The 26,237-nt window shown below is 37.8% G+C and overlaps 1 protein-coding gene across 9 annotated transcripts in view; it reads left to right on the forward strand.

Annotated features, from left to right (window-relative positions):
* CEP128 (centrosomal protein 128) overlaps positions 1-26,237 on the forward strand; it is a 369,193-nt gene that overhangs the window by 115,356 nt on the left and 227,600 nt on the right. For 7 of the 9 annotated variants that reach the window (XM_029951897.1, XM_029951898.1, XM_029951896.1 and 4 more), the window contains 3 exons: positions 4,337-4,987; positions 10,367-10,531; positions 11,032-11,049. In XM_029951897.1, the coding sequence (XP_029807757.1) occupies positions 4,337-4,987; positions 10,367-10,531; positions 11,032-11,049 (834 nt within the window). The remainder of the gene's footprint in view (positions 1-4,336; positions 4,988-10,366; positions 10,532-11,031; positions 11,050-26,237) is intronic. The other 2 variants (XM_029951893.1, XM_029951895.1) reach the window with 1 other exon arrangement.

Below are 26,237 nucleotides of genomic sequence, written 5' to 3' on the forward strand. Positions count from 1 at the left end.
GCCCCAAACTTCACTAATTTCCCATTTTACAGTGACCTTCAAGTCACTCAGCAGCTAATTTCTGTGGCTAAAATTTGTCCTCATTTGTAATTTCTCTATGTTCATATCTTTAGTTCCAAACTTTCAGTCTCTGACCTTACACATTTTTTATTCCCTTTTCCTTTTTTAACCATTAACATCTGATTTTGATCTTTCCACATTCCTCTGGTTGACCAGCCATTTCCTGGAATCTATTTTTTCCTGTCAACTGGACTTCGTGAAAAGCTGCTCTGACGACATGCTCATCAGCATCTTCAATTTCTTCTTCCACCTCACACATCTACTGATCTTCAATCTGGAATTGAACCAACTCTTTACTTTTTCCATTTCTCCTCCTGAATAGTACCAGCAAAATTTACATTAGGAATATCCATTGGCTCCTGTAGTGGTCTTGATTATTCCTACCCCCCCACCCCCCACCCCAATCTGTTTCATTCAAAAAATACCGTAGGCCAGTTACCAAACATACAACCCTGTTCCGATCAATGAAGAGTGAGTTATGAAATCTGTTGGGGGAGCATCTGGTAAACATTTACTCAACCCCTGAAGACGATGCCTAAGAGAGAATTTCTCCTTCTCTGGTTTTGTTGTATTGGGCTGTGATGCCTGTGGTGGCTAAAGGTGGCTGTCTTGCTCTGGTCCTGAGAATGAAGTCTCACACACGGGAAGGTATTGCCAAGGGAAATTCAGAGAGGTGGACCTGAACTTTGATACCGTGTCTGTAGCAGTTGTGTGTGGAATGATATTAAATTACCTTGTAGTTTTTAAGTCAACCTGAACTGGAGTTTTTCTGTACTGTCAGCAGAAGATATTCAAGCTGATATGAAACATCAATTTTAGGAGTCAGGAGCTTTAAGTAAAAGAGCCTAAAATATAGGATTGACTAAGTGGGGAATAAAGTGGGGACAGGAGGAACCTACCTTTCTAAAGGGAAAGTTGGCACACTGTTCTGTTGGAAGTAGTTGAACCATCGGAAATCATACATTGGGTCAGTGACACTGTGCCTCAGAGTGGGGTATTAAATGACCAGGATGAAAACTTGAGGACGTTGACATGTGTTGTGAATTTACCGCAGCCTTCAGAAGAGGCACACATGAGAAAGACAAGTGTGGTTTGAAGCCTGTCGATTTAAAAGCAGAGAAAATAAATAATAAAAGCAGAGAGCAAGATTTTTGGGGGGCACAGAGATTGAAAATCTGAAATTTATAATCCAAATATATGGAGTCTGTAATTTGGAGTATTTTTTAGCATTGGAATAGCCAAATGATCTATCCTTGCTGAAGTTAGTCCAAATAAGAGAGGGAGGTAGAAAACTTAGCAGAAATAAAAATGGGGTAAAAAAAACAAGCCTGATTTCTCAGGCCCCTTTCAAGTGCTTCTCCTTAAGCATTCCTGGCAAGACAGAGGGGATCCAAGTCCATTGTTTTGAATTCCCTCAAGATAAAGCCTATTCAACTGAGGGCCCCTTGCAATGTCCAGGATATTTAGGTAGAAGTTGAGACACTGTCATTTTCAGACTCAGAGACCATGTCTAGACAAAACCTTGGGCTGTGGCTACTAGCCAAGCAATTAACAAAAAGCAAATAGAACTTACTTAGTTTTTAGTAACTATATTGGCAAAGAAATTACAGAGTTGACCAGTATAGTCTGTGTCTACTCCAAGGCTGCCACCCTTGTCATGTGATGTGATGCTTGGAACACTGAAGCAGACAGAGGGCAAAACCTAGAGAACTGTAGAGAGGCAGTTTTGAAGGCCTCTTCTTGAACTGTTACATCTCTGGTGTTTCTGTTATGTGAGACCAAGAAATACCTTTGCTGTTTAAACCAACTTCAGGAAGACATTTTAGTATTTTGCATTCCAAGATGTTTTACTTGCTAGAGCTTCATCTTGAAAATATAATTTTTATTGTCAGGGCTGCATGGAAGTCTCTTAACTTCTGGCCAGGTGCCTATGTGATGTGTCCCAAACTGTCTTGAATCACCGTCTTGAAGCTACCTCTCCTTGTTCTCAGGCCCCTCCTGCATGTCCTTATAGCCAAGACTTGATTCTGTACATTTCTCTTTTCTCTAGTATGGTAAGTAGAGTGACCTCCCAGAGATGATTTACCCTAATTTCTAGAGCCTGTGAACATGATGAGCTATCACGATCAAGCACTCGCATGATTATGTTATATGACACAGTTGACTTGAAGATAAGGAGATTAACCGGATGGGCCTAACCTAATCATAGGAGTCCTTAAAAGCATAGAAATTTTTCTGGCTGTTGAGAGAAAAGGAAGTTTAAGGATTTGAAACAAGAGAAAGATTCATTGTGGTGTCACTGGCTACAGTCTGAGGAGTCCATGAGCCAAGGATTACGGGTACCCTTAGAAGCTCAGAGCAACTCCTGGCCCAAAGCTAGCAAGAAATCCAGGACCAAAGTGGTGAGAGTATGGAACTAAATTATTCCACAACATGGATGAACTTGAAAGTGGAATCTCCCCCAAAGCCTCCAAATAAGAGCTCAGGCTAGCTGATACCTTGATTTTAGCCTTAAGAAACCCTGGGCACAATACTTTTCCTGGACTTAGGATCTCTTGGAACAGGGAGATAATAGACGGGTATTGTTTTAAGCCACTCAGTCTACTTGAATTTGTTATACAATAGAAAAATCATGCACCTACTCTTAGACCCTGTAGTTCTAGCCATTTTTCCTGCTTTTCAAAGTGAATTCTTTCCTCTGTAGTCCTGAGTCTTTTCAATCCAGGGACTTTGCTTTATCAGTTATAACTCTTCTTATCAGATTTGATTGCTGTCTTGAACGAAGATCCTGACCTCTCCTTGAACTTGAATCTTCTGCCCAACCAAACTCTTCCCTACTAGTCTTCATCACAACCCTGTGATATAGGTGTTATTGTTATCTTTCTATTGATAAATTCCGTAAGGCCCAAGAATGACTTTTGGCTGGACTAAGAATTATGTCCAGTTCTTTCTGGTCAGAGCTCACCTGCTTAACCACCTCCTTTTAGTAATTTTCATGTTAGCTTCATGCTGTTTCTCCTTGATAAAACTGACAGGGATTTGAGGAAACGATTTTTTTGGAGTGATTGACTCATTGCAATTTATCATGAATTGTTTCCTACTGAAGTATAAAATGTAAAGTGTAAAACTGCCTTGTAAGTATTTGCGTTTTTACTCTTATTTCTAATTCTGAAACGAGAATCGTAATTTTCTTTTTTCCATGGTCAAGCCATGGCATGCATCCATATGCAGGGTCGGAGATTGTTCTTGGTGCCAGTGTTGGGGGCGGGGGTGTGGGGTGGAGAACTGATTTCAGCTTCCTTAGCTGCTGGCTTTTTCATTGCATTGGTGGCTGGTGAGGGTGAGAGGGTTATTTTGGCCTCTAGCCCTGAGGGTCAACCCTAACTGCAGCGAAGCTGGCAGAGGGTGATGGACACCTGGTCCCTTGACTTTTCTCTTGAGTCCTTCCCAACCTCTCCGAATCTTAATCTTAATCTTATTTCTCTTTTTGGGACTTCAAGACTCCCAGTTATGTACTGGTGTATTTCTTGTCACTACTGACTTTGTTTATTACTGATGGTTGAGGCCTTTCTTAGATTGTAACTTCATGCTTCCCTGTAATATCTTCCATATCTTTTTTCGTTTTTGAGATTTCTTCTTTTTTAAAGTGTGCAGTTGAAAACTAAATTGCAATTGAGATGCAAAGATTGTTATTTTAATTAACATACTATTTCAACCTCTGGTAAATTATAATAGGAGTCTCTATTCTTTCCCCATTCTTTTGCTGAATTTTACTCTGCATTTAGGGGCGCCTGGGTGACTGAGTTGGTTGAGCGTCCGTCCGTCTTTGGCTCAGGTCGTGATCTAATGGTTTGTGGGTTCGAGCCCTGCGTCGGGCTTTATGCTGACAGCTAGCTCAGAGCCTGAAGCCTGCTTCAGATTCTGTGTCTTCTTTTCTCTCTGACCCTCTCCTGCTTGTGCTCTCTCTGTCTCTCAAAAATAAATTAAAAAAAAACCATAAAATAAATTTAAAAAATTTTACTTTGCATTTAAATAATTATTTATAATCAAGGACTGACCTTTGTTGGTGATGAAATTCTGAAACATATATTTCAGTGTGGTGCTGCTTCAGGGTAATTGTATTTTTCCTTTTCTAGCCTAAAAATTATTTTTCATTAAAAAGATAGAAAAATACAAAATATTATTTTATGACTTTTTCTTCTTTGTGTCTATTAAACTTAATTTTCTGACAGTCCCTATGATGACATTTACAGTGAATTTTTTTTTAACTTGACAGATACTAAAAGAAAAGGATGAATTGAAAAGCCAGCTCTATGCAGCATTACAACAGGTAGAGAATCTTCGAAAGGAATTGAATGATGTCTTATCCAAGCGTGCCCTTCAAGAGGAGGAGCTTCACTGTAAGGAGCAGAAACTAAGTGATATTAAGGCTCATCAAGCTGACCTTGAACTAGAGGTCAAGGCTTCCCTGGACACTATCCATAGGCTAGAAAGTGAATTGAAGAAGCAGAATGAGGCTCAAAGCCAGATGAAGCTTGAGAAAGCTCACCTGGAAGCCGAAATCGCCGCGCTAAAGCAGAGCCAGGCCCAGGACAAAGCTCAGCTTCTCGAGATGCAAGAGTCTGTCAAGGACTTGAGTGCCATCCGGGCCGATCTCGCTAATAAACTGGCTGAGGAACAGAAAGCCAGGAAAGAGGTGCTTAAGAACCTTGCTGACCTCAAGATGCAGGCAAAATCCAGAGATGAAGAAACTGCGACAATCGTGACCCAGTTAAAGCTAGAACGAGATGTTCACCAGAGGGAGCTGGAAGATCTCACATCGTCATTGCAGAGTGTGAAAACTAAACACGAGCAGAACATCCAGGAGCTGATGAAGCACTTCAAGAAGGAAAAGAGTGAGGCTGAGAATCATATTAGGACACTGAAGGTACCTGCGCTGAATTATCCTGAGGATACTGAAGGAATTTTTCTGGTGGCTCATGAAGTTAATAAAGCGTAAACTTTTAGAGATCATTCTGTATTCCTAAGCACTGAAGGGAAGATAAAACTAATAGTAAAGAGGCTTATTCATGCCTGTTCAGCCAGGTTGAAATGAGTTATAGCAGCCACCTGGGAGCACCTGTTTCAGAGCACTGAAACCCTTTAAAAAGAACGTGAAGCTATTTTGGGAGTTCAGGAAAGGCAGAGGTGGCAGTAAGTCATGGACCTGAAATGTGCCCTCATTCAACATTTGTGACCTCCCAAAATATAAAAGGCAAAGACTTGTCAAGGCCACAGAAGCTATAACCACAGTCCTTATTAGTATGGTAACTAAAGTGGATGAGCTTATGAGCTGTGTAAACCCAAGGCTTTTGAGATTTACCTACCCCTTCTTTTCCAAATCAAAGTTGCCCAGATAAATGCTTAATTAGGATCTTGCACTTGGGGCCATGTTTCTGGGGTCTAATGGAATCAGCATTATCCCCATGCAGGGGAATTACTTCATAGCATGATTGTTAGGAGTCTGATAAATTTATCCCACCTTCCTGTTTTAGCTTTTTTCCATAGTACTTATCATCATATGGTACAGGTTCCATATTATTTATCTTTTATTCTCCCTTTATTAGAATGAAAAGTCCATGAGGACTGGGATCTGAGTCTATTTTCAGCTATATCTTCAGTGCCAAGAACAATTCCTGGAACATTGTAGTTATCTGTTGAATAGATGAATAAACAGATAAGTCTTCAAAGGTTAATTATAATTTTTTTTCAAAATTCCTTGAAATACAACTATCATAATAATGCTTATGACGACAAATGAAATTATAATGAAAACTGACATTTGTCGAATGCTTTCAGCTATTTTATGAATTCTTCCCCAATTCCATATAGCCCACTGGCAATAGTGGATTTGAGGTTTTTAATTGGGGTGGGCAGAGCGTAATGGAGCCTGGAAGAATAGGTAAGAGGGCTTTACTATATTTCATTGAACCTAAGACACCATCAGTTGTCAGATGCATCATTATATCTACTAAGAAAAAAATACATAACACACTATCAACTGCAAGACAACTATCTCCCAAGCTAGAGATGGTAAAATGTGAGAAAATGTGTCTTAATATTGATGAAGTATGGCATAATAGTCTGTCAGAGTTGATGAGGACATAAAAGTAGAGTCGGAGTTATGGAGAAGAGCTAATCTTAAAATAAAATATGTGTCATATGTTGATTGATTGGCTCTTGCAATAATAATAATAATACCAGGAGACTTTTTTTTTTAGCACTCAGTTTGTGTCAATCATGACTATAAGAAACTTACATGTGTTGACCATTTAATACTCACATCATACCTGCAGATTGTTTGCTATTTTTTCTCAAATGAGGAAACTGAGACATAGGAAGTTAATTGCTCAAAGTCTTGCAGCTGGAAAGTAGTAGAGACAGAGTTTGAAGCTAGGTAGTCAAGTGCCTATGTTCTTAACTACCCTGCTGTACTGGAAAAGGTTTAGAATCGATGATGACTAGATGTAGAGTGGGAGACTAGGTGGATAATGAGGCAGTTTGTCAAGGTAGATTATGCAGACAGAACAAATTTGGAGAGAACAGTGGCAAATCCAGTTTTTTTGCATGTTGAGTTAGGTGGAAAGGACCTGAAGCCTAACTGTGAAAGTCTAGGTAGAACAGTTTTTAATGCCTAATGGGTTAGACATTAAGGAAGAAATTGAGATTAAAGTTAAATATTTGGGATCCAATAACCCACTGGTAGTAGTTGAAATCATGGGATTTGAATGAGAGTGTGTAGGGAGAAAAGAGAATAAAACTCTAGAACACCAATCTGTAAGGGAAGTACTGAGAAAGAGGTTCTAGCAAATAAGAATAAAGGATTATATGAGAGGAGGGAACCAGAAGAGAGTGGCATCTTGGAACCTAGGCAGGGCATTTTAGGAAAGATATAGTCAGGAGTATCAAATGTGGCAGATAGGTTAAAAGAACTAAAAACGTGTTCATTCCATTTGTCAGAGATTGGTCCCTGAGGAAGTGTGAGGGGGGGTGGGTCAAAACAGAGTGGACAGTATTCAACAGGAGACTGGGTGGTTCTCCCCATCCTTTTTTTAGGAAGTGCTTTGTGTTCATGTGTGGTGAGGTGACAGTAAAGCTCTAAGAAATTACCCGTATGTAAAGAATTTATTTTATTCTTATTTTTTAAATGTTTACTTATTTTGAGAGAGAGAGAGAAAGAAAATCTCAAGTGGGCTCTGGGCTGTCAGCACAGAGCCCCCCACAGGGCTAGATCTCAGGAACCATGAGATCATGCCCTGAGTCAACATCAGGAGTCCTGCACTTAACCTTCTGAGCCACCCAGGCGCCTCCCAGCACTTTGATTTAAACTGAATGAGTTGCCCATCAGGCACAACCCCTGCCTCCTACTATTTCATTAACATAATTTTATACTTTTTTACTTATTTATATTAATTAAAAGGAGTTAATAAGGGTCATCAGAGGTGATGTCGTACACTGGATTATGTATAGGAGGACTTTGGACAGGTGGCTCTATAAATGTCATATTTCTTTGTCTTTTGCCTTCACCTTTATTACTTTTTTTGAGTCTAATAAATGCTAATACGCTACCCATATTTTTTCTCTGCACAAATTATATATTTTCCCCACCTAGAGCTATGCTTCTTAGGCCTTTTTAAAATTTTTAAAGTAAAATGTTTTAATGAAATATTCTAGGTACTATTAATATTTGAAAGATATTGGATTATCACCTCATGAATTCAGTGAAAGTTTTTGTAGAGCCTTTTTTGGAATCAAAAGACCAAGGATTTGAACTCTTTTGCTACTTGCTGGCTTTTTGACCTTGGTCAAGTTACTTAACGTTTTTGCACCTCATCAATAAGATGGGACTAGTTATGTCTTTATCACAGGGTTTTTGTGAGTATGACATCACTTTGTAAACCTTAGAGTGAAGTGTAAATGTAATAAAACCACAACAAGAAGTAAATTCTTAGTCAAATTTAGGCATTAGCGTCCTGATAAGTATTTTATTTTATTTTTTCTTTTATAGTTTATTGTCAAGTTGGTTTCCATATAACACCCAGTGCTCATCCCAACAAGTGCCCTTCTCCATGCCCATCATCCCCCTTCCCCTCTCCGCTACCCCTGTCAGCCCTTAGTTTTTTCTCAGTATTCAAGAGTCTCTCACGGCTTGACTTTCTCCCTCTCCCCAACTATTTTTTCCCCTTCCCTTCCCCCATGGTCCTCTGTTAAGTTTTTCCTGTTCCACTTATGAGTGAAAACATATGATATCTGTCCTTCTCTGTCTGACTTATTTCACTCAGCATGACACCCTCGAGGTCCATCCACTTTGCTACAAATGGCCAGATTTCATTCTTTCTCATTGCCATGTAGTATTCCATTGTATAGATAAACCACATTTTCTTTATCCATTCGTCAGTTGATGGACATTTAGGCTCTTTCCATGATTTGGCTATTGTAGAAAGTACTGCTATGAACATTGGGGTACATGTGCTCCTATGCATCAGCACTCCTGTATCCCTTGGGTAAATTCCTAGCAGTGCTATTGCTGAGTCATAAGGGGGTTCTATTGTTAATTTTTTGAGGAACCTCCACACTGTTTTCCAGAGTGGTAAATATTTTAAACTAGGCTCTCAGAGGGTTCAGGGGGGAAAGCCTGATTTATAGGATTTGCCCGGTTTTAGTTTTGTGTAAATACATCATTTGATTTCAGGCTATGAAAGAAGATACCACCGGCGAGGGACACTGTCAGGAAGAGATGGGCAGCGCTGGTTCTTATGGCTCCCTGAGCCAGCTCCAGCTTGCCATTTGCTCGAGGGGGAACCTTGTATACCTAAGAGTTTCATTAATCATAAAAGGCAAAGAGTTCTATTGAAACTTAAAATCACAATTGAGCAATTTTCCTGATGAGAGACTTTATTTTGTAGTTTTACTTTTGCATTGTGAAAACAGGATTCCTCATTAAAAATCATTTTTTATGTTAATTTAAAATAGCCTCCAGTCTTAGGTAAATTTTGTGAGGTGAATATAATATAGATTTTGTCAAAAGCTGACAAAACTTCCTTTCAGGAAATTGATTCCAGTGATCGAATTCCTACATACCTGGCGACACACGTATAATACACTAGGAAAAAGAAAAGAAACCTATATTTTAGGAATTAACATATTTTAGGCAGATCATAGGTCGTTGCTTACAGGCTGTTGGTAACTGGTAGGTGTGACCAGTTAACGTGGACAAGTGTACTCAGCTGGTTTTTAAAAATGATAAATGTACCTTTCTAAAGGCAGTATGGCAGAGTCGTTGAGAGCTTGGACATTAGAGAGAGCTCCTGGGTTCAAATCCTGGCTCTGCAGTTACTCATTCCATATCTTGGCCCAAGTTATGAGTGTCTCTGGGCATCAGCTTCAAAAAAGGAGGCAGTAGAAGTAGTACCTCCCAGGTCGGGTTGCTGTGAAGACCAAAAGGGGGAACACCATGCAGAAAGGTCTGAGAGCAGTGCAGTGCCTGACCTGTAGTAAGTGTTGCATTGTTGGTATTTAAAAATTCATGTAAAATTTTAAATATTTATTTAAAATAACATTTAAAATGTTATTTTAAGTTTCATGTGTCTGGCAAATCTTTATGGAATCCCATACATGGAATTGATTATGTCTCATTTTTTCTTAAACTTGATTCTGGTTATATTCCAAATAAAGATCAAATGCCAGGTACTTTCTTATGCTGTTGATAGTGAAATAATCACTGGCAAACTCCTTTTCACGTTAAATTATTTGTAGTTTCTTGACTGCTCCAATTCATAATCGTTTTAGACTCAAAGGGTGGTACTGGTAATTTTATGGTGCTGAAAATACATAATTCTTTCACAAAACCCAGGGTTATAGATGGAGAAACTGATGAGTCAGTGCTGTGTCGTAGTATTTCCTTTTTGGGACACTTCTGTCATAACCCCTAAGCAGAGTTGGTGTCCCCTCCCTGGGCTGGCATGGTATCCACTACCTTTATTAACACTCCTCATTCATTGTTGTGGAATGGATAGCTGCACCTGATGCCTCTCTTCTCTTCATATTCCTGAGCTGTGCACCTTGTTGGTACCTTTCACGGAGAGGGTGCCCCACGAGCACTGAGGAGTGAATGAATAAACGCAAAGGGCATTTCCTTTGTGTGTGTTTCCATACAGCCGCGCAGAGCCGAATCTTGAAATTTTCGCCCACTGATAAAATGTGCAATTTTTTGGTGTACAATTTGGCTGTGGCCAGTGGACTTTCTCTTTTCTTCTCTTTTTCCCAGGCAGAAAGCATAGAAGATAAGAACACGGCGAAAGTCCATCGCTGTCAGCTAGAGAAGTTGAAATCAGAGTGTGACAGGCTGACAGAGGAATTAACCCAGAATGAACAGGAGAACAAAAAACTGAAGCTAAAATATCAGAGTTTGAAGGACCAGCTAGAAGAAAAGGTAAACCTAGGAACAAATGCTCATTTTAAAGACATACTCAAATTTCTCCTGGTATTTCTTTTTAGGATACATTTTATGTAGTAATAAATGCTAATTGTAGTCTTTCATAGGAAAGTTGTATTGGTGCCAGAAAAAAAATGTTAGTTTACTAAAATGATGGATTTTTATTCTTTGAACCACCTCTTCACGTTCTACTACATTTGATGTTTAAGTTTCTTCTGCATCCTAAAATAGTTCTGAGACAAGGTAGCAAAGAAAGGGGTTGTGGTATATTGAGGATGTACTGCATGTCAGGCACTTACACCAATGTCTTTACATATTGTGCTTATTTGGTTCTTACAGCTCTGGGTTAGATTTTATTGATCCCTTTTAACCTATGAGGAAACTGAGGCTCAAAATAAAACTGATAATACCTAAATACACGCTATATGGTAGGCACTTTTAAGGCTCATGGTAATTTTATGAAATAGATACTATTATGCTCACTTTTGCATTTGTAGAGATGGAAGCTTCAGAAGGTTGGTAACCTTGGAACATCCCTAGCAGGCTTACTACTTGTGTGAATTTATTTTGAGTATCTGCTGTGGATCACGAATTGGGTAGAATACAAGGGACTTTTAGAGAGTCACTACCTTTGTGGCAGAAGTCAACTAAAAAGAGAAGACAGTTTTTTTCTTCCACCAACTTCCAAAAAGGATTTGCAATTGAGTGTGATAGAAGTCAAATGTAAGTAAAGATCACCATTGGAGTACTGCTAGTAGAAGACAGCATCAAGTGGGCCAAATGAATCCTATACTTGATAAGGGCTCCTGGCATCTGAGGAGGGTTGTGCCATGGGTCGGGTATTACAGAAAGCTTCCTACACCTCCAGGATGAAACTGCTTTACTGGTCTTTTCCTCTTCTTTGTATTTTGCAAAAATTCACTATATTATATATAATGTACATATACACACACATATATTTTTTTTACCTTTCTTGTAATTGTTAAAATCAAGGAAATAAGGTGTAAGTTAGGTGTTGATGATTAAATGTGCTAAATTAAGTTGCTAGATTTAGGCCTACAATCTTGACAACCACTGCAATTTAGTTCTTATGTCATGTTTGTTTTTAGTGCATCCAGCGTTCACACATACTTACTGTATCTCTTGCCAGGGTGTAGTTGCTGTGGAGATAAGGCGAAATTTTCTAACTATTCTATAATTAAAATTCTAGTCAGAAGATCAGGTTAACATGTTTTATATGTACATATTTACATTTAAGAAATAGTGGTTCAAATTTCATATGTTGGAATGTGAGTTTATCTTGTTCTGTTTAAATATTTCGTCACTGATTCTGTTTGTGGGGTTCTAGATATATGTATATTCTCGGGCATTCAGATAAATGGAACGTTCACCTAAGGACAGAGTTTCTAGAGGTAATGGCCGCATTCCATTGCTGTGTATTGAGCACCCAGTATGTGGCAGGTCTTGTGCTGAGTGGCAGGATTGGATGTCGATAAGACACAGGCCTGCAACTGAATGCTCATGGCTGGACTATGAAAAACAAAATCCCTTTCAGTAGTTAAAACTATATGGTTAAGTCTTGACAATGGGAACTAATGCAGAGAAAAGATATTTCTGGAGTCTAATCTGGTGAATAATCTTAAAGGTACAATAGTCTTGAGCTCACTTACATAAATATGCTTGCTTTTCTTTAATATCCTTTTCATGTGTGTGATTATATGCTTTTGATTGACTTAGCTGTTTATGTTGACTTGTGCCTTAGTATATGGCTACATATGAATCAAAATTTTGGGTGGCTCAGTTGTTTTGAGTGTCTCATTCTTGTTTTTGGTTCAGGTCATGGTCTCACATTTTGTGAGTTGAGGCCCCTCATTCGGCTCTGCACTGACAGTGTGGAGCCTGCTTAGGATTCTCTCTCTCTCTCTCTCTCTCTCTGCCCCCCACCTCAAAGTAAATAAATTAAATTTTTGTTGTTGTTAAGTCAAGCCCTCTCTATATAGGACTCTTCTCTTTGAAAGATGTTAATAGTATTCATGGCTATGGGCAGAATGTTGAGTGTAAATCATTTTCTAGCAGTATGGCTTTAGACAAGTTGCTTAAAACTCAAAGCCTCAGTTTTATCATCTTTCAAAAGTTAGAATTAAATGTGAAAATAATTCTATTATAGAATTAAATGTGTCAATGTATATAAAGTGCTTGGCAGAGTAACTGATATCTAATAAGCTATCAATTAGTAGATGCCATTATTTTGTTATTGTTGTGTTTCCAGATATTGCTGATTAGTGGTTCAACCAAGCAATCAACCAGTCAGCAAGTATTGATTGACTGCTTGTGGTTAGACTAATAATGTGTTAGGCAGTGAGGGGCCAGGGAACTGGGAGTAAGAATTATTGCGGAACTGTGCAGATTGGAAGTTTAGAACCAGACGGTGTTGAGTCACTTGAGACAGATGGCCCAAAAAGGAGACTCCCTCGTGAAAAGAGCTGGCAGTTTCACCAGCAAGTGATACTGCAGGCACGTGTTTGTTAAGCAAACCAATCAAGTGGGCAGTTTTATAATTATGTTTTCTATTTGAGGACAGGAACCAAATCTTGATGGTTTTTCCATTTCCAAGATCAGGCATAGAGCCACATACACAGTAGGTAATTTATACGTGAATTGTGAGTAAAGTATACACACATACGTGCTTACACATATATATAACATAGATAAAAATCTCAATAACCTTCAGGTGTATATATACATGGTGTGTGTGTGCGTGTGTGTGTGCGTGTGTATTGTGGCCAGACTGCAGAAAGTAAAAACAAGAAAACAGGATGAAAATACATTTTCAGTGAAAAAAAAGCCCCATGACTTGTAATCCAAAGATTACTCTGTGAGCAGTGCAGTGAACTTGATAAATGGGGCCTTATGGATTGAAGGGGTTTCAAATACGGTTTTGTTGTAATCAAAGGGGAAACCTTTCTTGTTTGCCTAACACAGCATTAGTCTTGCATGCTCATCTTACGGTGCTAATACACACTTCCCCTCTGTTTAAGTGTTTATTTTTGAGAGAGAATGAGTGAGTGTGAGCAGGGGAGGGGCAGAGAGAGAGAGAGGGGGACAGAGGATCTGAAGCAGGCTCCGCAGTGATGGTAGAGAGTCCGGTGCGGGGCTTGAACTCAGAAACCAGGACGTCACGACCTGAACCCTAGCCAGCCACCTAACCTGCTGAGCCACCTTGCTATGGCAGCACGTCCTCTTTTTTAAATGTCTTGCTACTGTTTTGACTGCATACTTTAGGTCTTTGTTTCTTGTCATGTTCTTACTTGGTAAGCCAAGAAATGTTAAGATTGCATCAAAATTCATATAAAGCATTAGCATCAGCAGCCTTAATCAGGCGATCAGGAGAAGATTGCTGTTAGTATATATGCACAGAATAACTAACTTTAGCATATTTTCCTAGTGCATTCAGTGGTGATATGTGGTAATAAAATGCATTTTTCCCCAACATCTGATTTTGCTTTAACAAACATCAAGTGTTATTTTTCAATTTTACATGACAAAGAGAACAAGTGTTATGCAACCAACAGAATTTTTACATATGCATTTAAAACTTTATTATGAGCTTCTTACCTGAGGAAAAGCTCTCATAAAGTGATAGAGATAGAACTTTTTTCCCTGTCTATAGTGTCATTGAAATTTAGTATTCCTTTTGCTTTAAATTTTAAAGGTAAGTATTTGATTTCTTCTTCTGTTCTAAAAGATGATTAATACTAATCATCTTATTCTTCTGGCACTTACCTGGAAGCTCACAATGTTGTTTATTTTATCAGAAATCTATTTTTACTAGTTTCACAGAAATCTAAATAATCAAAAAGAGTTCATGTATAATTAAGTCATTTTTGATCGGCAGCTCAACATCAAAATTTATGTATTGAAGATTTTAAATGTTTTATCTGATCAATAAAAAACTATTAAAGTATGAGCTTATTAATGATTACTAATGGTCATCTTTGTGGAGCTTTTCAGGTTATTTTATAGTGTAAGTATTAAACATTGTTTTTAATTTTGAACATTTTTACATAATTTAGGCATAGCTGGTGTCTAAAAACTAAGAGAATATTATTTTGTAGATTATTCTATTTATACTATGTGTATTATCTTGAACTTTAGTTTTAAAGGAATGGCTCTCTTATGGAAAAATTATAAAATATTTTATGCAGATATATTTATAAGCAGTGGAAAAAATGGCATAAAAGTAATGTTCTGAGATTGTTTTCCTATGTCCAATGCAGACCTAATGACGACATTACTTTTCAGGAGTTAGGGAAAGAATTATTTAATTTGAGTATGTTCATTTTTATAATTTCTGAAGTTATAGGTTTAGAAAACATATTGTTCTTTATAAGGGAACATTTAAAAATTATAAAACAGAGGCACCTGGGTAGCTCAGTTGGTTAAGTGTCTGACTTCGGGTCAGGTTATGATCTCACAGTTCATGAGTTCATGCCCCACATCAGGTTCTGTGCTGACACACTCAGAGCCTGGAGCCTGTTTCAGATTCTGTGTCTCCCTCTTTCTCTGCCCCTCCCTCACTTGTGCACTCACTCTCTCTCTCTCTCTCAAAAATAAACATTAAAAATTTTTTTAAATTTTAAAACAAATTTTTATTACGGAAAATTAAGGGTACTTTATAGGGAAGGTTTAAAAACTCACCTATAATCTCACCACATAACTTTCTTACATTCAGTTTTTGGTGAAATTCTTTTCAGGGTTCTTTTCTACACTCACAGATCATCATATCCCATTTGGGAATATTTGCCACGCACAGATTCATATTCTTAAGTTGCACGTCATTGAACATTTTTCAAAATCAAGTTTATTTAATGTTTAGTATTTTATCTGGTGAATGTGGTATTTTTTTATTACATTAGTGTTTTTTCTATTTTAAAATTATAGATTAAGTAATATCTATCCAAATGATTTAGTATTTGCCATATTTGGATATTTCATTTGTATTTTTACTGATTTAATTCTAAGCAGAATTATGCAAATACGCTTCTTGCTACTTGATAGTCAAACCTGGGGAAGAAAGGTATTTACTCTCTTCATTTTGCTTTTCTGCTTTAATCCACCCCTAATCACAAGCACATGTAGAACTTCCTCTGTTACTGGAGATGCTGTCACATGGGTACACGTACCTTGTGATTATAGCTAGCCATGGCAACACTGGAAGACTTTTCAGTAGTTTCTATTTTTCTGCCCCATAGAAACCATTTGTGTGCTAGATTTTGTTTTTAATAAGCAATGTCTCGAATTTACAAGATCAGACTGTAATATTGTGCAGAGATGGTGTTTCCAAAAACATTTGACATCAGTGTAATTCTAAAGTATAAAGGAGCCTTAAATAATCCCAACCCCTAGTCTCCCCCCTTCTTTTATAGATGAGGCAGTTCTGGCCCAAAGAATCCAGATGTTCACAGCTGTCCATTGGTAGAAATGCAAATAGGAATCAGGTTTACCAATCCTATTTTTTCAATTGTATCAGAATCTATAAGAACCAGTATATAGATTACGTAGGTTATTTGGGATGTTTTGCTATCTCATAATTCTTGCTTATTTCTGTAGTATACTGAATTCCCTTTAGAGGACTTTTTTTTTTTTTTTCCTGTTTTTCGTTACAGAAATGAGAAACCTTGATGAGACAATTAGGAACACCTTAAGGCCACACATCATGCGACATCCAAGGCAGTTCATGGAACCTAAGTTGTTGTGCAGATCAGGATTCATAGAAATGTATTTTTTTCCTTCTTATGAAATGCTTTCTTCAAGTTATTTGTGAAGTGACATCTAGCAACCTATTTTAAAGCTATATTATATTGGATAAAAACACTTAGGAGATAGTTTTCTTATACAAAATGTGGATCTTTGAAAAATGGTAATTATAATTCTCATTTGCAAATATAATTATGATGCCCATTTTTACAGATGGTGGAGACTGAGGTTGAGAGTATAATATAGTGACTTGCCCAACATTGCATACTTTGTGGTGGAATCAGGATATGAGCACAAATTCCTTTTATTTTTTCCCTTTATTTACTGCCAGTAAAATGACTCACACTTGTATCTTTTCATTGACCTCATAGTGTTGAATTTAAATTTAGGGTTATTATATTTAACAGATTACCATACACTCTTATTTTTTTTTAGCTTGACACCAATTTTGGAAAAGGAGTCATCAGTGATTTTGTTAGAAGAATCAAATTAAAACCTGATATTGTGACATAAAATATATCTGTGGCAAGAAAATATGAATCAGTGTTGTTTAATTTTGTGTTTCAGTTCTAATTTGACCATCTGTTAAGGATTGCTACTTTTTATGATGTGGAAAAATACATGATTGTCAGATGCCTATTCTTGAAAGTACTCACTACTTTGTAAAATCACAATTCCATATATTTTTACTAAAAACTCTTTGATTGTAGCAGGCACAGTTCTCTGACTTCAGTGGGGTGTGTGTGTGTGTGTGGGTGGGTGGGTGTGTGTGTGGGTGGGTGTGTGTGTTTTCAGTACAAAAAGAAATGGAAGCAAATCAGCTGTTGACTTCTTTCACTTACTTTAATGTTTATTTATACTGTAGGCCATTTTTAGGCAGTGTTACTTTTTCTTCAGCACATCATTTATTTTAAATTGTGTAAGTAGAATGAAGCTATAGCTACCACATACTAATTTGGAGGCAAATTTAAACCAGGTACTCTAAGTAAATACTAAGATGTTGTGAGTAATTTCCTGTGAGATTGCTGTCATCTTAAAAAAAAAAACAATGAAAATAATAAGATGGTCAAATTAAAGGTAAAATTATAAATTTTGTATTTATCATTTATAAAGTGGTTTTAATTGAACCACTTATAGTCATTAAGTCCAGAGTAGTCCTTGCCTTTTACAGAGAATTGACTGAAATATAAAAGTGCTCACCATGTATGAAACACTACGCTAGATTTTAAGAAACAAGTTTAAAATGCAAAGATGACATGACTGTGCGCTGGTTGGACTGGGGGACAGTGACACATGCAGCTGTGACAGAGGATGGGGCAAGAAGTAAAGGCTGAACAGACGCACATTTGGTCTCTACTTTCCGAAAGGGAACATGGATTTGGAGAAGTCATTTTCAAACTCTCTTCCATTGGCAGTGACTTTTCCACTAACCATTTGCGATCAGGGAGGTTCACTTTAAATTAATGTGGTGAGTGAAGTTGGAGTTTGCATCTTTATCATTCCTGATTTGGATTGAGAGGCCTGTCAATTAATCCTTAAGTCATTGAGTGGTTGGTAACTACAGGGGCTTGAGAGGAATGTAGCCTTGTTGGACAATATCCTTTAAAATTCTGTACTGTTAGTTTGGTTTCATTTGATTTTGAAGTTGTAAGGGATACCCATAGTGTAGGAATTAGGCTAAATAATGTTACACATGGTGGTGGTGTGGAAAGCCAAGGGCTGTATATTATATCTGTTTCAGTGCTTTATTGGACGATGAGCAGGTCTAGCCTGCTTGCTTTGGTAGACCCTAAAAGGAAACATAAAATGATGTCTAGGTTTGTTTTCATTGAGTTTTTTTTTTTTTAAATCACAGTTTAAATGACTCAATCCGTTTTGTCCTTTAATGTTGAACAAGTAAATTTTAGGAACAAAAATAAATGGGAGGTGCTCTTTGCTTACGTAAGTGATATTATTTAGAAATTTGTTTTTAAACTTTCCCCCCATATTCTTTCCTAAGAATAAATGCATGCTTAAGCATCTTTTAAGAATTAAAAAAAGAAGAAGAAATCCTGATGGTTTTTAGATGCTGTAAGCTTATAAACATTTCTCTGGTGATGAATGATGCATTTTTTTTCTTTTGAAAATTAAACAATGTTCGTTCCAAATGCATAATTTGAAACTCTGGTTGTTTGTTTCCTTGTCCATATTTTGTTTCAGAAATAGAAATGCATCAAAAGTGGCTGATTTTAAATAACTAACATTATTGCCGTTTCCCGGCATTTGACTGAGGAGAAAAGTACGTAATGATTGCAAAATGGTCCTAAAACCTAATGAATGCATAAAATATCCTTTAGAGGTATTTTTGTTTCCAACTTTGAATATTAATTTCTAGGAATGTATCCAATACATATCCTGACACCTTTCTGATTATGCTGCCAATGATCTTGGTATTGCTCAATATTCTCCTAGAAAAAGATACCAAAAAGCCTGAGGCCAGAAAAATTTCCTTAAGTGGGGTTAGAAGTTTAAATTTGAATTTCCATTTTTTTTTGGTTTCTTTTTTTTGGATAACTTTCCTATGCCTGCCTAAGACTAGGCTATGGATTGGAAAGTCTTTCATACTTGAATTGTAATGTGCATCAAATCATACATCCAGTGTTCTAATTATGCCTTACATTTTTTCCTTTAACTTGACTGTTTTACTAACACTCTGAGTTCTTATTCTTAGTATACTGTTAATCGTAACTTCTTCCTCTCTTTTGAAGGCAATAGTGTAAAGAATCTGCTTACAGAGGAGAAAAAAAGAGTGTATCTAACCCATAACTTAGGAGCAATTTTATTTTAGGAAACCAAACTTCTAGTAGGAATTATAATGTACTTTTCCTTTTTACATACATATAAAGAATCATGTCATTCTCTCACACATGGATCCATACTTAATTTGTCAGCAGGTCTTAGTGATTCCTTAAATCTTACTCTGCTTCTGATCACTTTTTACCGTTGGCAGGGCTCTCACTTTTGTGACACCACCTTGCTTTGATGGTTACAATAACCTGTTAACTGACAAGAAAATTGCCTTTAATGAGTTTACTAATGAATTTATTGCAAAAAAACCCCCACTATAATTATAGAAACACAAGAAGTTGCTTGAGTTCAGAGGTTCTGTTTTTTTTTCATTATTGTACATTTGGAGTCTAATGTTCTTGGCACATTGAGAATACACACACACAAATGCTCACAGGATGAATGGGTCATAAGAGAACATATATGTTTCAGAAAGATATATCGATTGACTACTCTGTGAGACAGTCCTAGGTACTGGGATATTTAAATAAAAAGTAAGATCTCTAACCAATAGGAACTTAGTCTGCTGGGGGAGTAAGGAGTAAGAATTCTAGGGGAATCTTGTATAAAGTACCTTGGGAGCATAGACAAGGGGCAGACATTCTATTATTCCTAAGAGCTCCAGTTGTCTGTTGGTCTTTATAATATCCATGTGGGTGAGGACGGAAGTTCATGCTACTGCACTTCTAGAACAAGTAAAAAATTCAGTTTATGATCTTCCCTTGTCCTCTTTATTCCTGAGTAATGTTGGGTTCACTGAGGACAAAAGATATACATGGGTTCAATCCATGGAGACTTTAAAAAACTGATCTGAACTGTTGATTTTAGAAGTGTTGCTTTATTTTTTACTTATTTTTTGATACCAATCGAAACATTTAATATATAGCCATACTTTGAATTTAAGAAATGCACTGTCATATAAAGATCTTGTATTTTTTAGAAATAAGTTTGTAGAGAGTAGTTATGGTGGCCAGTACTTAATGTTTGGTTTATTTATTTTCTTGCTGTTTTGCAAGACAGACTGAACTGCAGTGTGGTAGTTTTCCAGATTAAAGTCTTTTCAGATACCCTGTAATATCCATAGTAGATCCTTCTCTTTTAGTTCTGCTGAAGTCTCTGCCTTGGTTGGCATTTCATTGTAAGCTAACTTCCGTGTAGCTGAGTCACCTCTGTTGGCATAAGTAATGTGAGGTTTCTTTAGAGAGTTAGATAAATGGTTTCCAGACAGATCCAATTTTTGTCCAGGATAGTTTCATAATTTGCCTTGTAATGCCAGGGTCCTGAATTTAAGGCTTAGGCATAACAGTTATCTTGAGTTACGGAAATAGTCTTTCTCCAAACTGTTTAGGTGATATGTGCTGGTCTGTAGTTTCACCATGCCATGCTTCCAATAACTTTGAATTACATTATGTTAGTTTTAATTCCAGCCTTTAATATAATTTGATCTCTCTCTACCTCTTATCCTATCTCTCCCCCACCCACTGCTGATGTATTAAAAGATGGCCTTGGGGGCTGAAATATTGTGATACTTGCTTATTCAATTTAGTTTTCGGTGAAGGAGTAGCTTTAACTTTGTAATTAATGATTTATTTAGTCATGTGAGGGTGTTTTATTTGCTAAATTTTTTCTCTTAAGGTATGTGAAGAACTACTTTCATGTCATGTAACAACCATATTGGAAACAAAATGGCTTTTCCGGAACTCTTAAGACACTGAAGGAATCTCATAAATTTTTGCCAAGGATATAACGTTTTGGTCATGCTCTAGTTTTACTGAAGTTCTGTTTCCATGAAGATTGTGTCTCCTTGTAATCTTTATAGCCTTTGGGAAAGTGAATGTTCTGAGTTGTAAAGGGCATGTTGTAACATTATATATAAATTAGAGGAACATTTTTTATCCTTTGAATTATAGGTCCATGGAGTAAGCCAGTCAACATTACGGGTGTGTGTGTGTGTTTGATGAGATTGTGAGCAGTTTTATTTTTTACTTACTTTAGACACAAATGTTAACAGTGTAATCCTTTCCTATCCTGAAATGGAAGCTTCATAAAATCTTTGCTATCTTGACAGTGGAACTGTACCTTGCTTAGTGTGCAATTAGTGTGTACTTTTTGACCAAAATCTGCCAAGAGCAGGTTTTATGTGTACACAGTATACATATCCAGTATAGATGGATAGCCCTTAAAAGTGTAGGCTATTGATAGTGTTCTTTTTTCCCTTTTTTTTTTTTTTGTGGTCTGTTCTGTATTTTCCAATATGTCATGTATTTCATTTGTAATAATGTCTATTCAGAAGTATTTTTTGTATTCTTTATACTTTAATACTATATTAGTCCCCACATCACCTACTGATAACTTCCTTGAATTTTTCACATTGGCTTTCTAAATTCCAGTTTTAAGAACTCAGCTTATCCGGCATTTAAAAAAAAAATGTTTATTTATTTTTCAGAGAGAGAGCGTGCGAGCACGAGAGAGAAAGAGCCTGCCAGAGCTAGTGCCAAACAGGAAGGAGCGGGGGCGGGGGCGGCGGGGGACAAGGAATCTGAAGCAGGCTCCAGGCTCTGAGCTGTTACTTCAGAGCCCAGTGCAGGGCTCGAACCCACAAACCATGAGATCATGACCTGAGCTGAAGTCAGACGCTTAACCGGCTGAGCCACCCAGGTGCCCCTCAACGTATCTGACATTTTGATAGAGAGCACTTAGTCAGGGAGACTCATGTTACCGGCCATGGCCTCTGATTTTAGTCAGGGTATTTAGTCTTTCTGAACTTTGGTTTCCTCATTTGTAGAACTAAGGATTGAGTTTTTTCTCTAATGTTCTTAAAATCAGGCATGATCTAGGATATCTTTTTTTTTGGATCATATAGACTACTATATATAGTTAGCTTCATCTATTGCTGCCTCTTGAACCCTGTCCTCCCACTGTCCCACAGAGAAGCTCCTTATATTCCCAAGACCCAGACTGTTGTGTCCATTCATGTTGAAACATTGAATTGGAACTGTGTCTTCCATATTTCTAGATGTCCAGCGCCCTATCCATTGTACCACAAAGTCACCTTTTTCTTCCATATTTCTAACTAGTCTCTAAAATACCTTGTGTTACCTCTAGTTCTGTAAGTATATGGTAGCTTTTGGTTAATCGTATTGTAGAGTTATTGCTCCTTATGAATTCATTAGAGAACCAGGGAATAGTCATAGTAGTGCCTAAATAGTATCATCTCCTCGTATTAATCCATATACCCTCAAATTAGACAAGATAATTAATGTCAGCCAGTTTCCCACTTGTCCCACAGAGTTAGCCATGCTTGTTCCATTCATAGAGCTATTTTCTGAAGCCTGAAACTGGGACAAAAAGCTTATTCACTGGATGCCACAGTTGGTATTCAGATAGGTATTCTCCAGCCAGAAGAATGAGGTGAAACAAAAGGGATGACATTTCAGGGAATTATTTGTTGGCTGTGTGAGGACAGGAGCCTTATCTTATTCAGTCTCTCCCTCATACTCAGGCAAACATCTCACCTTAGTAGGCCTTCCATAAAAATTTGTTGAATGAATGACTAAATCAAATTACAATTCCTTAAGTACAGAGTGGTAGAGCTTACTTTTAGATTTAAGGTCTTGGGGGACATGAAGGTAGAGAACAAATATGGTGGAGTGCCTGAAACTGAGTTAAATAAAAGAACATGGGTTTACCTGGGATGTAACTTAGTAAGCGGACAGGATTCATTTATTTAATTCTTGAGTACAGCACTTACACTAATGGAAAGATATTACAGTTTTGTCAAGTATTCTATTATTGGAAACTAGAGCTGGTCACCTAGGGGTTTGATGACCCTTTGTCAGAAATGTCAGAGAAGGGATTCCTGAAAGAACAATAGGTAATTGGACTTACTGATCTCAAAGGTCCACATGAGTTCATAGTTTTGTGAGTTTTACTTCCAAGGGAAGTTGGACATAGCATGTGGACTATCTTACAGAAGATAGTGAGGTGGATAATGAAGTTTTCAGTCTTTGCTAAAGAGATTGAATCTATGGAGCCTTTTCTGACAATGTCAACTTATTCAGGAATACCAAAATACAGAAATAGTTTTGTCTTATTGATGAGTCAGGTGGTAGGGAGCACAGTAAAGTGGGAGTGGATAGAGGAAAGCCGGCTCTGAGGGAAATGACAAAAGAAGAAACAATAGAGTATCATTGTGAATTTCCTGGGTTTAGAATATCAACAATTGTTCTCAGTCGCCCCCGGTAGAGTATTTTCTTTATTAATGTCACAGCAGCAAGAATATAGCAGTGGTCTGGAGGTCTATGAATGCATGAAAGGAACCTTCTAACACACCCCAGTAGCCTCTGAGTACATATAGGTCCACATGGTAATTGATGAAATTATATTTCCAGTGTTGAATCTGAGTCTTCGAAAAATATTAAATGATTTATTCAGGAAAGTTGGGACATTTAAAGATGATTATAAACATGTTTTGTGTCTCCAAATTAGTTTATTGAGGGAGGCTTGTACACAATTATATTACAGCTTGATATGTTTTTTTTAAATTTGAATAGTTCATTACCAAGTTGGTTTCCATATAACACCCAGTGCTCTTCCCCACAAGTGCCCCCCTCCATGACCAACACTCCTCTTCCCCCTTCCCCCTCACTCCTCAGCCCTCAGTTTGTTCTCAGCATTCAAAAGTCTCTCATGATTTGCCTCACTCCTTCTCCCCAACTCTTTTCCCCCCCTTTCCCCTTCCCATGGTCCCCTATTAGGTTTCTCCTGCTAGACCTAAGAGTGAAAACATATGATATCTGTCCTTTGCCTGACTTATTTCACTTAGCATGACTCCCTCTAGGCCATCCATTTTGCTACAAATGGCCAGATTTCATTCTTTCTTATTGCCAACTAGTATTCCATTGTATATATATAAACCACATCTTCTTGATCCATTCATCAGTTGATGGACATTTAGGCTCTTTCCATGATTTGGCTATTGTTGACAGAGCTGCTATGAACATGGGGTACATGTGCTCCTATGCATCAGCACTTTTGTATCCCTTGGGTAGATCTCTAGCAGTGCTATTGCTGGGTCATAAGGGAGTTCTATGGATAGATTTTTGAGGAATCTCCACACTGTTTTCCAGAGCACCTGCACCAGTTTACATTCCCACCAACAGTGTAGCAGGGTGCGTGTTTCTCCACATCCTCGCCAGCATCTATAGTCTCTTGATTTGTTCATTTTAGTGACTCTGACTGGTATGAGGTGGTATCTCAGTGTGGTTTTGATTTGTATTTCCCTGATGATGAGTGATGCTAAGCATCGTTTGTTTCATGTGCCTGTTGGCCATCTGGATGTCTCTTTGGTGAAGTGTCTATTCAGGACTTCTGCCCATTTCTTCATGGGATTATTCATGTTTTGGGTATGGAGTTTAGTGAGTTCCTTGTAGATTTTGGATACTAGCCCTTTACCTGGTATGCCATTTGCCACTATTTTTTCCCATTCTGTTGGTTGCCTATTAGGTTTTTTTTTTTTTATTGTTTCCTTTGCAGTGCAGAAGCTTTTTATCTTGATGAGGTCCCAATAGTTCATTTTTGTCCTCTATTCCCTTGCCTAAAGTCTGGGATTGTGATGCCTCCCGTTTGGTTTTCTTCTTCAGTATTACTTTGGCTATTCGGAGTTTTTGGTGGTTCCATACGAATTGATATACATAATATGCTCTGGGAGCATTCTGCAGTAGGCAATCAGTAAAGAAAGGAGATTGGATCTTGGAAGGATAGGAAGTCCAGATGGTTGGTACATAGCAACAATACAGAGACAAGAATCCTCACCCAGGGACTTGACAGTAAGGTTACTGTGTAGTAAGTAAGCTTGAAAGTTATCACACATGTTGCTCAGAGTCTGGATGTTAATTTTTCAGAAAGCCTCTTAGGTGAGAGCAGGACTGTGAAGGTATCAATGTGTCTAAAGAGATGCTGTATCAATCAGGAGGGAGAGAAACTGAATGGCAGGAGGGCAGAAACTGAATGTGAACAAAGGAGAAAGTTAGATGTACGTCAGCAGCCTCCACCCAAACACCCCCCAGGAGAATGGAACATTCGTTTCTGTGGCTTGTAAATCCCTGAGGTGTAGATGGACATGCCAGCCTGTGATTAGCGTGACACCGTATACACATCGTTTCATTAAACAACTCCCCTCACTCTGATTTCCTATTCATTAAGCAGCATTCTGATTATAATTTGCCTTCCCATCCACATTGGGTGCAGGGAGAAAACGTACTGGTTATGCTGACACGAACATTCTGATCCGTATGGCAGTTGTGGTTCTCACTGTAAACTGATGTAGTTAGTTGAGTGGCATTCTAGTTTGTGCATTAGTCTCTTGTGAGCTTAATGTTCCTCTGTTGCTCCACTCAGTGTAGCCAAAAAAAAAAAAAAAAAAAAAAAAATCCGGTCCCTCTGTTTACAGAGCTGAAATACAGACCGGGAGGATGTAATCGTCAGGCTAAATGCCGCCTCTGAGCTACCAGCCCCGTTTTCAGATGGCGCAGCTTCAAGCAGAGTTGTGCACATCAGATGGGGTGGGGAGATGTACGCAGGCGAGGCTGAGAGGCTGCGAGATTCCCAGTCCAGGAGAGAGGGAAGGAGGGAGGTGAGGCTGGACAGGACAGAAGACAGGTTGTGTTGAGGACTCTGTGCTTCTGGGCAGAGGATTTCATTCATTTTTTAAAAGTAATTTGAATTAAAAGGAAATAGTATGTGATTCTGCTAAAATGTTATCTTTTCCTTTTGTGATGAATTTTCATTGAGCAGATCTCTGTTCTTTTAACTTCAAGCTGGGTTTTTTGGCCACATCATCTTCCTGCTTATGTTGTACTCACTAGGGTAGGTAAAGATGATGGGTTGCTAAGTAATGAGTGAAAGCAAAGCTGGCCAGCCACCATACCTTTTTGGGCCACTGTTGATACTGACATTCTAGTGATTTTGTGACCTTCAGGTGTGTGCAACACCACTTGAATTTTTCTAGTAATGAAATTGTGCAGCTATAATGATTGGGACTTGTTTTGCCTAGAGAGGGCCCCCAAATCTTTGTAATATCCTAAAGGATGCTTAGAAACCTCTTTTTATTAAATATATT

This window comes from Suricata suricatta, chromosome 9 (assembly GCF_006229205.1).
Source record: "Suricata suricatta isolate VVHF042 chromosome 9, meerkat_22Aug2017_6uvM2_HiC, whole genome shotgun sequence".
Taxonomy (NCBI): Eukaryota; Metazoa; Chordata; class Mammalia; order Carnivora; family Herpestidae; genus Suricata; species Suricata suricatta.